At 40.2% G+C, this 15,295-nt stretch overlaps 1 protein-coding gene across 5 annotated transcripts in view; it reads left to right on the forward strand.

Moving 5' to 3' along the window:
- RC3H1 (ring finger and CCCH-type domains 1) overlaps positions 1-15,295 on the forward strand; it is a 72,799-nt gene that overhangs the window by 15,192 nt on the left and 42,312 nt on the right. For all 5 annotated transcript variants that reach the window (XM_060197912.1, XM_060197915.1, XM_060197916.1 and 2 more), the window contains exons 2-6: positions 8,182-8,588; positions 11,530-11,650; positions 13,388-13,627; positions 14,107-14,282; positions 14,922-15,122. In XM_060197912.1, coding sequence (XP_060053895.1) covers positions 8,358-8,588; positions 11,530-11,650; positions 13,388-13,627; positions 14,107-14,282; positions 14,922-15,122 — 969 coding nt within the window. In that variant the 5' untranslated portion in view covers positions 8,182-8,357. The remainder of the gene's footprint in view (positions 1-8,181; positions 8,589-11,529; positions 11,651-13,387; positions 13,628-14,106; positions 14,283-14,921; positions 15,123-15,295) is intronic.

Raw genomic sequence — 15,295 nt, forward strand, 5'->3', positions numbered from 1 at the left:
AACAGATGTTTATGCTATAATAAACACTATAAAATTATTTATTTACTATGAGAGAAAAAGAAGCAACCAGAGCACTGCTGTACTCTGACATGGAAGTTGGTACACCAGCCCCTCATGATTTCCTCTCTTTCATCTTCCCTCTCATCTCTTTCCTTACAGCACTACTCAATTCTGGGTTATGGTGGTGCATTTAATTGAAACTGGGACCTGGAAGCCTCAGACATGAGAGTGTTTGCATAACAATTATGTTATTTCCCCATGCCCTTAAGATTTTTTTTTGACATTTTTTTCTCTAATTGTGAGAGTACAGTATATAGTATGCATTATTTATTATCAGTAAGGTTTTTTGTTGTTTTTTTTTTTTGTCAACAGCAAACTGTTAAGTATGAGAGAGATCAAAAGTTAGGACTTTTGACTATGCAGATGTTACCATTGCTGGAAACTACTAATCTTTTTTATTATCTTTGCTTTTTATATTTTGTCCTGTAATTGGAAGTATCATAAGTAGCCTTTTGAGATTGACTTCATTAATTTAGCAATAATTTTTTTTAAAGATTTTATTTATTTATGAGAAAGATAGGAGGAGAAAGAAAGAACCAGACATCACTGGCACATGTGCTGCCGGGGATCGAACTCAGGACCTCATGCTTGAGAGTCCAAAGCTTTATCACTGCACCACCTCCCGGACCACAGCAATGAATGTTTTAAGTTCTTTCATATCATTGTGGCATGATAATTCATTTCTTTTTAATGCTGAATGACACTTCTTTGTATGGGTGAATTTAATTTTTCATTAATTGAAGTTAAATGAGCATTTGTTCCTCCGTTGTACCTGTATAGACATCTAAATATATATATTTTGGGAGGCAGAGCAATGGAGAGGGAAACAGGAGATAAAAAGGGAGAGAGACAGAAAGATACCTGCAGTACTGCTTCACCACTCATGAAGCTTCCCCCCTGCAATTAGGAACCAGGGTTCTTGCACACTGTAATGTGTGTGCTTATCTAGGTGTGGTACCTACCTCCTGGCCTCTCCAGCTACTCTTCAAGGCTAGCTAAATGTGACTAGTAGCTACTATTTTATTAAAATAATTAGGGGGACAGGTGGTGGTTAGGTACACACATTACAGTGTGTAAGGACCCAAGTCCAAGACTCTGGTCTTCACCTGCAGGGGGAAAGCTTCAGGAGTGGCAAAGCAGGGCTGCAGGTGTCTGTCTTTTTCCCTCTCTATCTCCCCCACTCCTCTCCATTTCTCTCTATCTAATAATAAGTAAATACAAAAAAATAATATTATGTTTATTTATTTTACCAGAGCACTGCTCAGCTCTGGCTCATGGTGGTACGGGGGATTGAACCTGGGACTTAGGAGTCCCAAGAATGAGAGTCTCTTTGCATAACCATTATGCTATCTACCCCCATCCTGTTTATTTATTGAGAGAGAGAGAGAGAGAGAATGCACTATCACTCTGTTGATGCTCAGAATCCAACTCAGCCTGTTGCTTCCTAGTCTGACTGCCCCCTGTGTCTACCATCTCCTAGGCCACTAGTGGTTATTTGTAAAACACAGATAGAAAACATTTCTGTCATCTCAGGAAGTTTTATTGAAGAGCAATGATATAAACTATTATAGGCTAGCTCTCTTTAAGATTTATTATTATTATCATCACATTGAGTGTTTCACATGAAATAGAGAATAGGAGACTAGAGGAAGTTAAACACCTTGCAACACTGCTAACAAACTGTGCCACCAGTTATCCCCCCAAAAGCACATTAAAAAAATAGATTTATAGGGTGAGGATAGATAGCATAATGGTTATGCAAAGATATCCTCATGCCTGAGGCTCCCAAGTCCCAGGTTCAATCCCCTGCACCACCATAAACCAGAGTTGAGCAGTGCTCTGGTAAAAAATAAATAAATACATTTATTAGTGAGAGAGACAGACAGAACCAGAGTATTCTGCCATATGTGAAATGAGGAACTCGAAACTCCTTGCTTGAGAATCTGATACTTTATCCACTGTGCCACATCACAGGGTACTCAAAAATGCTATCTTATAGAGGTATTATGTTATATATTAATACTCTGATATCTAAATACTGTACTTGAATTTCATCTGAGACAGAATGAATGTTTCTAGCATCTAAAAATTCTTTTTTGGTGGGGCAGGGGAGTGCAAGTTCACTGCTTTGCACCTGGTGATTTCACTTTGATCAGTAGACTCCCCCCCCCCCCTTTTGTCGATAAGATATGAGAGGAAGAGAAAAAGAGAGGAGAACTAGATGACTCCACAGCTTCTGAAGGTCTCCACTCCTGGTAGGGAGTGGAGGTTTGAACCTAGGTCCTTGCACATTGGTAATGTGCCCTTAACTGGAAGTGCCACCAACTGGCCTCCAAATTCTTCACTGTCTTTCCAAGATGAAAGGGCTCTGTCATCTCCCACCTTTTCAAATAATTCTTACTTTTAGCACCATATGCTGTTTTGTCTTTTGTTAGATGAAATCACAAATTATACTTTTACTCCCTCTATAAATTAAATCCTACACATATACTATACATATATATTTTATAGACAGCCAAAACTTGAGAGGGAAGGGGGAGGTAGTGAGGAAGAAACAGAGAGACACCTGTAGCCCTGCTTCACCACTTGTGAAACTCTTCTCCTGCAGGTGGGCACTGGGAGCTTGAACCTGGGTCCTTGCGCATTGCAACATGTGCACTCAACCAAGTGTGCCACTGCCCAACCCCCAGCAGGTGATATTTTATATCTGACTTTGTTCTTTGTGCATTCATCCATGTTGCTGCGTATGATGGTAGTGTGACTAAAGTTGAGGAATTTTATGAGTTGAGCCCACATATGTCAATGCCCACATGTCAATGCCTATGAAAGAATTTGGGGAAAATATACAAGGGAGAATAGGACAAACTGCTCATATTTTTTATCACTGCACCACCTCCAGGACCACACTGCTCATATTTTTTAACCAAAAAAATAATTTGATATTAGGTCTGTGTTTTTTTTTAAAAGATTTTATTTATCCATTCATGAAGATAGAAGGAGAGAGAGAGAAAGAACCAGACATCACTCTGGTATATGTGCTGCCAGGGATTGAACTCAGGATCTCATGGTTGAGAATTCAGTTCTTTAACCACATGGTTTGTCTTTTTTTTTTTTTTTGCCTCCAGGGTTATCTCTGGGGCTCAGTGCCTGCACTCCACTGCCCTTGGAGGCTATTTTCCCTATTTTGTTGCCCTTGTTATTGTTGCCATTGCTGCTGTTGGATAGGACAGAGAGAAACAGAGAGGGGGGGAGGCAGAGGGGGAGAGAAAGAGACAGAGACCCAGGGCCAGGCTGTAGCACAGTGGGTTAAGTGCACATGGCGCAAAGCACTAGGACCCTGGATTTGAGCCCTCAGCTCTCTACCTGCAGGGCAGTCCCTTCACGGGTGGTGAAGTAGGTCTGCAGGTGACTTTCTCTCCCCCTCTCTGTCTTCCTGTCCTCTCGATTTCTCTCTATCCTACTCAACAACAACAGCATCAATAATAACTACAACAATAAAACAAGGGCAGCAAAAGGAAAAAATGGCCTCCAGGAGCAGTGGATTCATAGTGCAGGCACCTAGCCCCAGCAATAACCCTGAAAACAGAAAACAAACAAAAAATAAAGACACAGACCTACAGACCTGCTTCACCGTCTGTGAAGCGGCCCCACTGCAGATGGGGAGCTGGGAGCTCAAATAGAGATCCTTACATCAGTTCTTGTGCTTTGCGCCATATGCACTTAACCACTAATCGCTGTGCTACCTCCCAGCCCCTGGTTTGTGTTTCTTCATGCAACCCATTTGACTTGTTTCAATTTTGTATTACCTCATTCCTGTGAAATACAAAACATGAAATTAGGGGAAGGAGAGAAACCTGCTTCACCAGTTGTGTAGCTTTTCTCCAGAGGTGAGGAGTGGGGTATTGAACCCAGGTCCTTGTGCATAGTAATCTGTGTGCTCAACCACATGTGCCATTGCTTGGCCCCCAATGGGATTGAATTTAAGGTTAGTTTATTTCTGTGAAACATGAGTTAAATATAATTATTGAAGAATAAGATGTGTAGATAATTTACTTTTTTAGTTAGTTACAACTTAATTGAAGATTGTTTTGGTTTTGTTTGTTTTTTTGGTCATCACTGGGGCTATACTTCTCTGGGCTGACTTTTTTCCTGATGGGTGGGAGTGGCAGGGCTGAGCACCACTGAAGCTTTCTCCAGTGCACCATGGCAAAGCAAGCTCACTATCTTTGATTTTGTTTTTCTAGATAGTCTCTATGGAGCATAACCAAATCTTTAGTATCTTATAATGTTGCTTTGTTTTTCATATGAATTCTTGTTTTCAGAAGCTACTGTTAACTTTAAAGATTTGGTTTAATATGTGTGCAACGTGGTCTGGGATGTGGCATCAATACTTGTGGGAACCTGGGAATGGCCCACAAAGTAGAGCATTCATTTAACCATGCTTAAGGACCCTGGTTCAAGACTCTAGTCCCCACCTGAAAGTATGTGTGTGTTAGAGGCACACACGTTTAAGTGCATACATCACCTTGTGCAAGGACCTGGATTTGAGCCCCTGTTCCCTACCTTCAGGGGAAGTAGGTGCCTCCTTCTCTCTCCATAATTCTCCCCTCTCATTTTCTTTCTGCCCTGTCTCATTAAAAAATGTAATACCTCCCACCTGCAGGGGAGTCGCTTCACAGGCGGTGAAGCAGGTCTGTAGGTGTCTATATTTCTCTCCCCCTCTCTGTCTTCCCACCTCTCTCCATTTCTCTCTGTCCTATCCAACAACTACGACAACAATAATTACAACAATAAAAAACAACAAGGGCAACAAAAGGGAATAAATAAATAAAAATAAATTTTAAAAATATGTAATACCAAAAAAGGCTGTCATGAGCGGTAGATTCATAGAGGCTAGCACTGAGCCCCAGCAACAACTCTGGTGACAAGAAAAGAAAAAGAAAGACAACATGTATTTTAGTGTTCTGGGTCGTGCTGCATGATTTCACCACTTTCAGCCAAGTGCCCTCGTATTCCCATGAGGGAATTGTGGCTCAAACCTGGACCCCTCACATAGCAAGATAGGCACCCTATCTGATGAAGCAAGCTTGCTAACTCTCAGGTTGAGATTTATTTATTTATATTTAAAGATTTTATTTACTTATTAATGAGAAAGATAGGAGGAGATAGAAAGAACCAGACATCACTCTGGCACATGTGCTGCCAGGGAGGGATCAAACTTGGGACCTCATGCTTAAGAGTCCAAAGCTTTATCACTGCGCCACCTCCCAGACCACTTGAGATTTATTGATAAGGAACATTTCTGTTAGACACAGGTAATTGGTTTTGTGGTTTGTCTTTTGTTTCCCCACCAGAGATAGAAATGAAATTTGTTATAATGGACGTAGGTTCACTGTAATTATGTCTCAATCATTCTTAAATTTGTGCATGTAAAAAATCTTTTGGGTGGCTTGGGAAATAACTCAGCTGGCATAGAGCATGGGATTTGCATGCCTGAGGCTCCAGGTTTAATCTCTGGCACAGTATATACCAGAGTGGCACTTCCCTCCTGGCCTGTCAGGAAATTGTGAGGATGTGGTTGAGCTTGGCAGGGCTTGAACCTGAGGGGTGCGTCTATCCTGTTAGTCTCTCTCTTTTGAGAGTTAGAGCAAGGAGGGACAGTAGTTACCCCAAAGGTGTGCCTCGTCTTATCAGACTCCCTGCCTCACAAAGCACCCTGCATTCCTGATAATATGGCCATTAGATAAAAAGAAAGGGGGAGATGTCGGGCATTAAGCCAGCTCCCCCTGCCCCATCCTGCATTGCTGATACTATGGCCTATTTACATAATCATTGTTTTGCCTGAAAGATCCCCACCCATCCCATTGATCTATCTTCTTTCTACCTCAAGACCCACCCTGCCTGCAGGGTAATATTAATCCCACCTGTTAAAACCCTTGCAACAGTTGCTAAGGAAGCTTCTACCTTTCCAGTGTGCTTTTGCCTTTCTCCACCCCCTTTCCTAGCCATTTCCGTTTCTGACGTGCCGCTTTCAGTTTAATCCTATAAAAGCATTGGCTCTCTGATCAGTAGATCCTCTTGCATTACCACGCTGCCACGAGTTACTGAGTCATCTATCTCCTGCGTCGCTGAGTGCATCCAGGCTGAGTCTGGTCGAGTTCTCTCCAACCCAGAAGAGGCACCCCCACGCTAACCGAAATTGAGAGAGGAGGGTGAGATAGAAAAACACCTGCAGACCTGCTTCACCTGCAAGGGGGGAAGTTTGCAAGTGGTGAAGCAGGTATGCAGGTTATCTCTCTGTAACCCTCCCTTCTTATCTTCCCCTTCCTCTCAATTTCTGACTGTCTTTATCCAATAAACAAATAAATATAACTTAAATTGCTTAGTGGGAATAACTGCACCAGATTTACCTCTAGCACTGCTGAGTGGTTTCAGGTACAATGCTAATTCTTCTACACATTTCTTGGCTTCCTCATAATGCTTTGTATCTTCAACCCCACTACACAAAGTAATGGGCTGCTGCTCAGGGACCTAAAAATCCAAAGAGAAATTGTTTGGAATGCTCACTGGTTACACAAATGATGAACATATACATACACACATATATCATTTTATTAAAACTTTAAAAAATACTTATTTATTCCCTTTTGTTGCCCTTGTTGTTTTATTGTTGTTGTAGTTATTACTATTCTTGTTATTGATGATGATGTTGTTGGATAGGACAGAGAGAAATGGAGAGAGGAGGGGAAGAAAGGGGGAGAGAAAGATTAGACACCTGCATTATTAAATCACTAATAAAAAATATTTTTAAAAAGAAGTCAAAAAATAAAACAAAACAGAACTTGGACTGGATTTGGTGTATTACACCAAAGTAAACTCTGGAGTAGGAGGGAGGGTTCAGGTCCTGTAACATGATGGCAAAGGAGGGCCTAGATGAGTTTGAATTGTTATATGGAAAACTGAGACATGTTACACATATGCAAACTACTGTATTTTACTGTTGACTGAAAACCATTTAATCTCCAATAAAGAAAAAAATCAGGTGGGCAGGGTAGATAGCATAATGGTTATGCAAAGAAACTCTCATGCCTGAGGTTCCAAAGTTTCAGGTTCAAACCCTGCACCACCATTAGCCAGTGCTGAGCACTGCTCCAGTTTAAAAAAAGAATCAGAAATTTCCCCCCTACTTTCTGTTATTTATTTATGAGAGAAAGAGAAATAGAGCATCATTCTGGCACACGTGATGCCAGAGATCAGATTGGGACCTCATTCTTCAAAGTAAAATATCTGTTTGACTTTCTCCTGGGCCCCTTAGGCCAGTATTTAAACTCTGTTAAATTATAACAGATGCAAGACGGTATGTTAGGTATACTTTTTAATTATAATGCAGTCATAGACTTAAATAAAATTGAGACATGTTCTGGGTCTACTTTTTTATTAATATCAACTGTTATCATAGCCAAATTATATTTTTTTGTTCATCTCTAAAATGGAGTGAGATGAAAAATATTACTATGGGGAGTCGGTTGGTAACGCAACGGGTTAAGCGCACGTGGCACAAAGCGCAAGGACTGGCATAAGGATCCTGGTTTGAGCCCCCGACTCCCCACCTGCAGGGGAGTCGATTCACAAGCGGTGAAGTAGGTCTGTAGGTATCTATCTTTTTATCCTCCTCTCTGTTTTCCCCTCCTCTCTCCATTTCTCTCTGCCCTGTCCAACAACGATATCAATCACAAATAATTACAACAATAAAACAACAAGGGCAACAAAAGAGAGTAAATATTAAAACAAATAAAATAATAATAATAAAGATTGAAAAAAAAAAGAAAAATTTTACTATGGCTCAGGCTGGGGTAGATAGCATAATGGTTATACAAAGAGACTAATAGCTCATGCCTGAGGCTCCGAAGTCCCAGGTTCAATCCCCTGCACCACAACAAGCCGGAGCTGTGTAGTGTTCTGGTGGGGAGGAAACATATATTTACTGTGGCTCTAATTCAGTTAAAATACACAAAGATGAAGTGTGGTGATGGAAGTATGGTGATACAAGGTGTAAGTTACAAGTGATACTGTACAACTTAATGGAAAGATGCTAATTTTTTTGTTCTCTTTGTTTTTCAGGTTATATTTCACACTATGTGCTGACTGTATCTACAAAAGATATTTAACGGAAAAAAAGAGATAAACTTTTTTCAAAGATTTTGATTCCAGTGGAATCTTTGCTTTAGATTGTGTGTGTGTGTGTGTGTGTGTGTGTGTGTGTGTGTGTGTGTTAATAAATTGTAACTCCAGAAGCGATGCCTGTACAAGCTCCACAATGGACGGATTTCCTCTCCTGCCCAATTTGCACTCAAACTTTCGACGAAACAATCCGAAAGCCCATCAGTTTAGGTTGTGGCCATACTGTCTGCAAGATGTGCCTGAATAAACTCCACCGCAAGGCTTGCCCATTTGACCAGACCACTATCAACACAGACATTGAGCTCCTCCCTGTGAACTCAGCACTGCTACAGCTGGTCGGGGCCCAGGTGAGAGCTGACTTCTTATCCATTTAGTGTCTCTATGTTTTTATCTCTAGAGAAGACTACTTATATTATACTTAGAATTAGGTGATATCTATCTTCTATTTAAATAGATAACATTGGGTTAGGGAGATTTCTTTCAGCCTATTAGAGCACAGAATTTGTATGCTGGAAGCCCCACCAGGCAAAAAGGTTCAATCTCTGGCACCACTGTATGACTAGAACTAAGTATCATTCTAGTCTCTTCATCCTCTCTCATGCTAAATAGATCAATAAATCTTAAAAATTGATGGAAAAAAAAGTTCAGTGTTGAGCCAGTCCTTTATTTCAGAATTTTAGATTTATTCCAGTGTCTATTTCTTAGTGATTATATTATAGTAATACCAATTTAATCTGGCAATCAGGTTTTTCAATAATCTTAGCTATTCAGTTCACTAAAGATACCTTAATGTTGAGGAAAATATTCATTAAAACCATTGTATTTTTACTTGGTAGGAAAAGTGTAACTACTTTAGGCAATTTTACTTAGTAGACAGTAGTATAAAAGTTAATTTGGGGGTGGATGAATGGTAGTGTACCTGGTTAAAAGCATATAGTACTATGCACAAGGACCAGGGTTCAAGCCCCTGGCTCCCCACCTGCAGCAGAACACTTCATGAGTGGTGAAGTAGGTATGCAGATGTCTATTTTTTTTCTCCTCTCCTTTTTTTAAAATTGTGTTTATTTATTATTGGATAAAGACAGAGAGAAATTGAGAGGAAAGGAGAGAGATGAGGAGAAAGGTAGTGAATAGGTATACTATGTATGCACCATGTATGCAACCCAGGTTTGAGTTTAGGCACCTCAAGGTTGATACCATGGTACTAGGGAAAGCTCCCCACTGCTGGAGTATCTCTCCTTTAATCTTAGTGAAAAAGCAAGCCAAGGAACAGTTAAGTCACATATGTGCAAGGACCTCGCTCTGCATATAAGGAAAAAAAAAAATGAAGGCAAGCATATAACAGAATGAGAGAAAATAATTTGTAGTCATATATGTAGTGAGAATCTAGACTAGAAAGAACTCTCATAACTCAATAATAAAGAGAACATGATTGTAAAATGGCAAAAATCTGAAAGATACCTCACCAAGGAACATATATAGATGGCAGTGAACAAGTAGAAAGTTGCTCAGCATCATTTGTCGTTGAGGAATTGCAAATTAATATCAGTACAGAATTAGTTACAATCCAAAGTCTGCACAAACACCAAATGCTGGTGAGGATGTGGAGCAGTATAAACTCATTTATTGTTGAAAGGAATACATTTTGGACAGGATCAATTTTGGAAGCTATTGTAGCTATTGTATGATTCTGTTCATGTGAAATATCCAAAATGACAAACACATAGAAACAGAAAATAGGTTAGCATTATCTTCGGGCTGGTAGGAGCTCAGAAGAAAATGAAAGATGTAGCAGTTAAGAATGTGGGCTTGAGCGGGTGTGTGTGTGTGTGTGTGTCAGTGTCATAGCAGAATGGTTATGCAAAGGACTCTCATGCCTGAGGCTTCAAAGTCCCAGGTTCATTCCCCCACAACACCATAAGCCAGAGCTGATCAGTGCTCTGGTAGCGGAAAAGAAAAAAAAGAGAGATATGGGCTTCTTCACTGTCTTCATAGCTGCATTATTCATAATAACCAGAGTGGAAGCAGCCTAAATACCCATCAACAGATGACTAGCTAAAAAAGTTATGGGATATATGTTCCATGGAATATTATTCTGCAATTTAAAAAGATGATACTGTGATTTTGGGGAAAAATGGATGGAACTGGAGATGTTTAGCAAAATAAGAAATGAAAGAACTACCAGATGGTTTTCACTCATGTGAAATCTAGAGATGATATACATGAACTTGCCATAAAAAAAAAAAAAAAAGCTCAAAACAAAACAGAAGCAAGTAAACTGTAAGACTTATGAGAACTATGGCTATCTTTGGGAGGTGAGAGGGTAGAACTTTGGTGGTGGGCATGGTATGGAACTATATATAGTAATCTTATAATTTTGTAACATAATATTAATAACAAAATTTTAAAATTATTAAAAAAAAAAAAAGAATGGTTTTCATATTTAGCACAGGAGGAGCCTATATAACCTCCAAGTTCCTATCAATCTGAGCTCACAGTCCATGGTCACAACTGGGAACATTCTAGTTTGGAAATGATGACTATGTTTTAAAATTGTGGCAAAAGTTACAAAACTAAATATACAATGAACTACTGAATTGCATATCTTAAAATGGGTTCTTTATACAGATGCAAATCATATCAATAAAACTGTTAGAAACAAAATATGGAATGACTTACATTTATGTAGAAAGGGTCTTTGGGAAGAACTAGGTAAATTTAGTGAGAGTTTTGAGAAAGTTAGTAGTATTACATAACATACATGAATAAATGGACTGAAAGGAAGCACAGTGGATAGTGGGTTTAAAGGAGTAAAGTCAAGTTAGACTCCCAGTATTATATGTGCTAGGGTAATGCTCTAGTTCTCTCTGTCTACTCTCCTCTCCTGTACTTATTAAAAAAGGGGGGCCCATCGGGCAGTAATGCAGTGGGTTAAGCGCAGGTGGCACAAAGCGCAAGGACTGGTGTAAGGATCCCGGTTCCAACCCCCGGCTACCCACCTGCAGGAGAGTAACTTCAAAAGTGGTGAAGCAGGTCTGCAGGTGTCTATCTTTCTCTCCCACTCTCTGTCTTCCCCTCCTCTCTCCATTTCTCTCTGTCCTATCCAACAACATCATCATCAATAACAAGAATAGTAATAACTACAACAACAATAAAACAACAAGGGCAACAAAAGGGAATAAATAAGTATTTTTTAAAGTTTTAATAAAATGATATATGTGTGTATGTATATGTTCATCATTTGTGTAACCAGTGAGCATTCCAAACAATTTCTCTTTGGATTTTTAGGTCCCTGAGCAGCAGCCCATTACTTTGTGTAGTGGGGTTGAAGATACAAAGCATTATGAGGAAGCCAAGAAATGTGTAGAAGAATTAGCATTGTACCTGAAACCACTCAGCAGTGCTAGAGGTAAATCTGGTGCAGTTATTCCCACTAAGCAATTTAAGTTATATTTATTTGTTTATTGGATAAAGACAGTCAGAAATTGAGAGGAAGGGGAAGATAAGAAGGGAGGGTTACAGAGAGATAACCTGCATACCTGCTTCACCACTTGCAAACTTCCCCCCTTGCAGGTGGGGACCAGGGGCTCGAACCTGGGTCCCTGCGCATCACATGTGAGTTCAACCAGGTGCGCCACCACCTGTCCCCAGCAATTAAAAAAAATTTTTTTTCTTACATTTATTTATTTTCCCTTTTGTTGCCCTTGTTTTTTTCTTATTGTTGTTGTTGTAGTTATTGTTATTGATGTCATCATTGTTAGGACAGAGAGAAATGGAGAGGGAAGGGGAAGACAGGGAGAGAAAGATAGATACCTGCAGACTTGCTTCACTGCCTGTGAATCGACTTCCTGGTGGGGAGTTGGGGCTCCAACTGGGATCCTTAGGCCAGTCCTTGCGCTTTGCACCATGTGTGCTTAACCCGCTGTGCTACCACCTGACTCCCAAAATGTTTTTTATATCTTTATTTATTTACTGGCTAGCGACAGCCAGAAATCAAGAGGGAAGGGGTTTATAGAAAGGGAGAGAGACAGAGACACCTGCAATACTGCTTCACCACTTGCAGATCTTTCCCTGTGCAGGCAGGGACCAGGGGCTTGAACCCTGGTTTTGCATATTATAACATGTGCACTCAATCAGGTGTGACACCACGTAGCCCCTAAGCCATTGTTTGTTGAAGCTATTTCTGTTACCATAATCAGAAGGGTGCTTCCTCATTTGAGAACTCATTTGTCTTTCTTCAGTCCAGTTGTATATGGTGTGCTAATGAGGATGTAGTAAGATTGGAAGTTGTAATTTCAACTTATTTCACTAGGAAAGTAAGATTAATGGCAATGAAATAGCCTAGAAGTGTTGTGACCTCAAGATTAGCATCTTAACCTAATTATGAATTCTGGTTGGCCCTTTTTTTTTAATCCTTCATGATTAAAAGGATAATAATGTATGTTACCATAAGTGTTGAATTTAAATGAGATAATATTTATTTATTTATTTTACTTTCTGTATTATTTCTGGGGCTTGGTGTCAAGCACTACAAATCCATTGCTCCTGGCAGCCATGTTTTCCTTTTCTTTTTATTTCATAGGACAGAGAGAAATTGAGGGGGAGGGGTGGCTAGAGAGGGAGAGAGAAAGATACCTGAAAACCTGCTTCACCACTTGCTAAGTGTCCTTGATGTAGGTGGGAGATGGGGGCTTGATCCTGTGTCCTTACACATTAATACTACTTGTGCTTAACCAGGTACATCACTGCCCGGACCCCCCCCCCCCACTTTTGTGTACTTTTGGGGTCTAGGCAGTGGCTCATCTAGTTGAGCACACATGTTCCAATGTGCAAGGATTCAGGTTCAAGCTCTGGGTCCCCACCTGCAGGAGGGAAGCTTGACCAAGTGGTGAAGCAGTTCTGCAGGTGCCTCTCTCAACCCCTCTTTATTTCCCCCTTCCCCCTCAATTTCTGTGTGTCTCTATCCAATAAATATTAAAAAAAAAAAAAAAAAAAAAAACTTCAAGAAAAAGGGAAAAAAGTCTTTACTTAGCTTTATTTTGTAAGGTTTATTTTATTTCATGAGAAATAGGAACCAGTCAGCCTATCATAAAAAAAAAAGGCTCCTAATATTAACAGTAGAAGTAACCTTTTACTCTCTTTAAAGGAGTTGGTCTGAATAGCACTAGTCAGAGTGTTTTGAGTCGCCCAATGCAGAGGAAGCTGGTGACACTGGTCCACTGTCAGCTAGTAGAAGAAGAAGGCAGGATTCGTGCCATGAGGGCTGCTCGATCTCTAGGTGAACGAACAGTAACAGAGCTCATCCTCCAGCACCAGAATCCTCAGCAGCTCTCTTCCAATCTTTGGGCAGCAGTCAGGGCTAGAGGCTGCCAGTTCCTTGGACCAGGTATGTAATTAGACTTTGGCCTTTGCTAGTAATTCTAAAAAGTCTGGCATGGGAACTGTAATGGATGGGCAAAGGCTAGTTCTTCACATCCTGTTGTTACTATCTCATAATCCCAGTCATTACTTGTTCATGGCCAGTTTATCAGAACACTTCAAGTCTTTCCCCTGCCAAAAATTTGTTCACTCTGATAAGCTTTTCTTAAGTGCATTAATTTTATTTGTATTTTTAAATAAAATATTTGGAGCATAACATGAAATTGCCCCAAAATGGTTTTAAAAATTGTAATTGAGTGTGTGTGTGTGTGTGTGTGTGTGTGTGTGTGTGTGTGTGTGTGTGTAAAACTCCCCCAACCCCCCCAGTGTGTCTGTGATTCTGGAGCTTGAACTTGGACTATACACATGACAAAGCAGGTGCTTCACCCAATCACTATTTCTCTGACCCTCTGCATATGATTAATTTTATTTTACGCAACTTCCTAGCAATGCAGGAAGAAGCCTTAAAGTTGGTTCTGCTGGCCTTAGAAGATGGTTCTGCTTTATCAAGAAAAGTATTGGTTCTTTTTGTGGTGCAAAGGCTGGAGCCACGGTTTCCTCAAGCCTCTAAAACTAGCATTGGACATGTGGTCCAACTCCTTTACAGAGCTTCCTGCTTTAAGGTATGAACCTTTGTTACATTTTAACTTCATAGGGAACATTGCACTTTCACCAAGCTCAAGTAATAAAACTTCTGAGTTGTATTTATTTTTCCAGAAGGAAAACCCTGATAGAAAAGAAAGGAAGGAAAGATTACAGTAAAAGTATTCATATGAAGAAAGTATAAAATCTGGGGCTTTGTGGTGACCTTGCTGAGCGCACATGTTACAATGAGCAAAGCCCCCAGTCCCCACCTACAATGGAGAAGCTTCACCAGTGATGGAGCAGGTCTACAGGCATCTTTTTGTCTGTCTTCCTTTCTATCTCCCCATCCCCTCTCAATATCTGGCTGTCTCTGTCAAATAAATACATTATAAAAGAATAAAAAAAGGTAGTCCAGGAAGTGGTGCAATGGATGAAGCACTGAACGTTCAAGCATGAGGTGCGGGGTTCAGTCCCTGGCAGCACATGTACCGGAGTGATGTCTGGTTCTTTCTCTTTCTCTTGCCTTTCTCATTAATAAATAAAATCTTTAAAAAAAAAATCAAAGAATAAAAAAGTATGAAAAATTTTCCTGGCTCACTAGGAGATTGTGTCAGGCATCTACAGCCATACCACCCTGAACACGCCTGATCTCTAGGAGATTGTATGTGTCTTACTAGGTCACCAAACGTGATGAAGACTCTTCTTTGATGCAACTGAAAGAAGAATTTAGAACCTATGAAGCTCTGCGGCGGGAACATGATTCCCAAATAGTACAGATTGCTATGGAAGCAGGCTTACGGATCGCACCAGACCAGTGGTCCTCTCTGCTCTATGGAGACCAGTCTCACAAATCTCATATGCAGTCCATTATTGACAAAGTAGGTCCTCTTGGCTCACTACTACTTGGACTGATCTTAGTTTTGTTAATTCATATATTTAACAAATATATTAAAGTAAATGCTGAATGTCATACTTATAAATTGTACTCTCTGTAACTGAGTATTGTGTCATAACTATGATACCAGGTGGTTTGCATGTAGATTTTTGTAAG

This window comes from Erinaceus europaeus, chromosome 9 (genome assembly GCF_950295315.1).
Source record: "Erinaceus europaeus chromosome 9, mEriEur2.1, whole genome shotgun sequence".
Lineage (NCBI taxonomy): Eukaryota > Metazoa > Chordata > Mammalia > Eulipotyphla > Erinaceidae > Erinaceus > Erinaceus europaeus.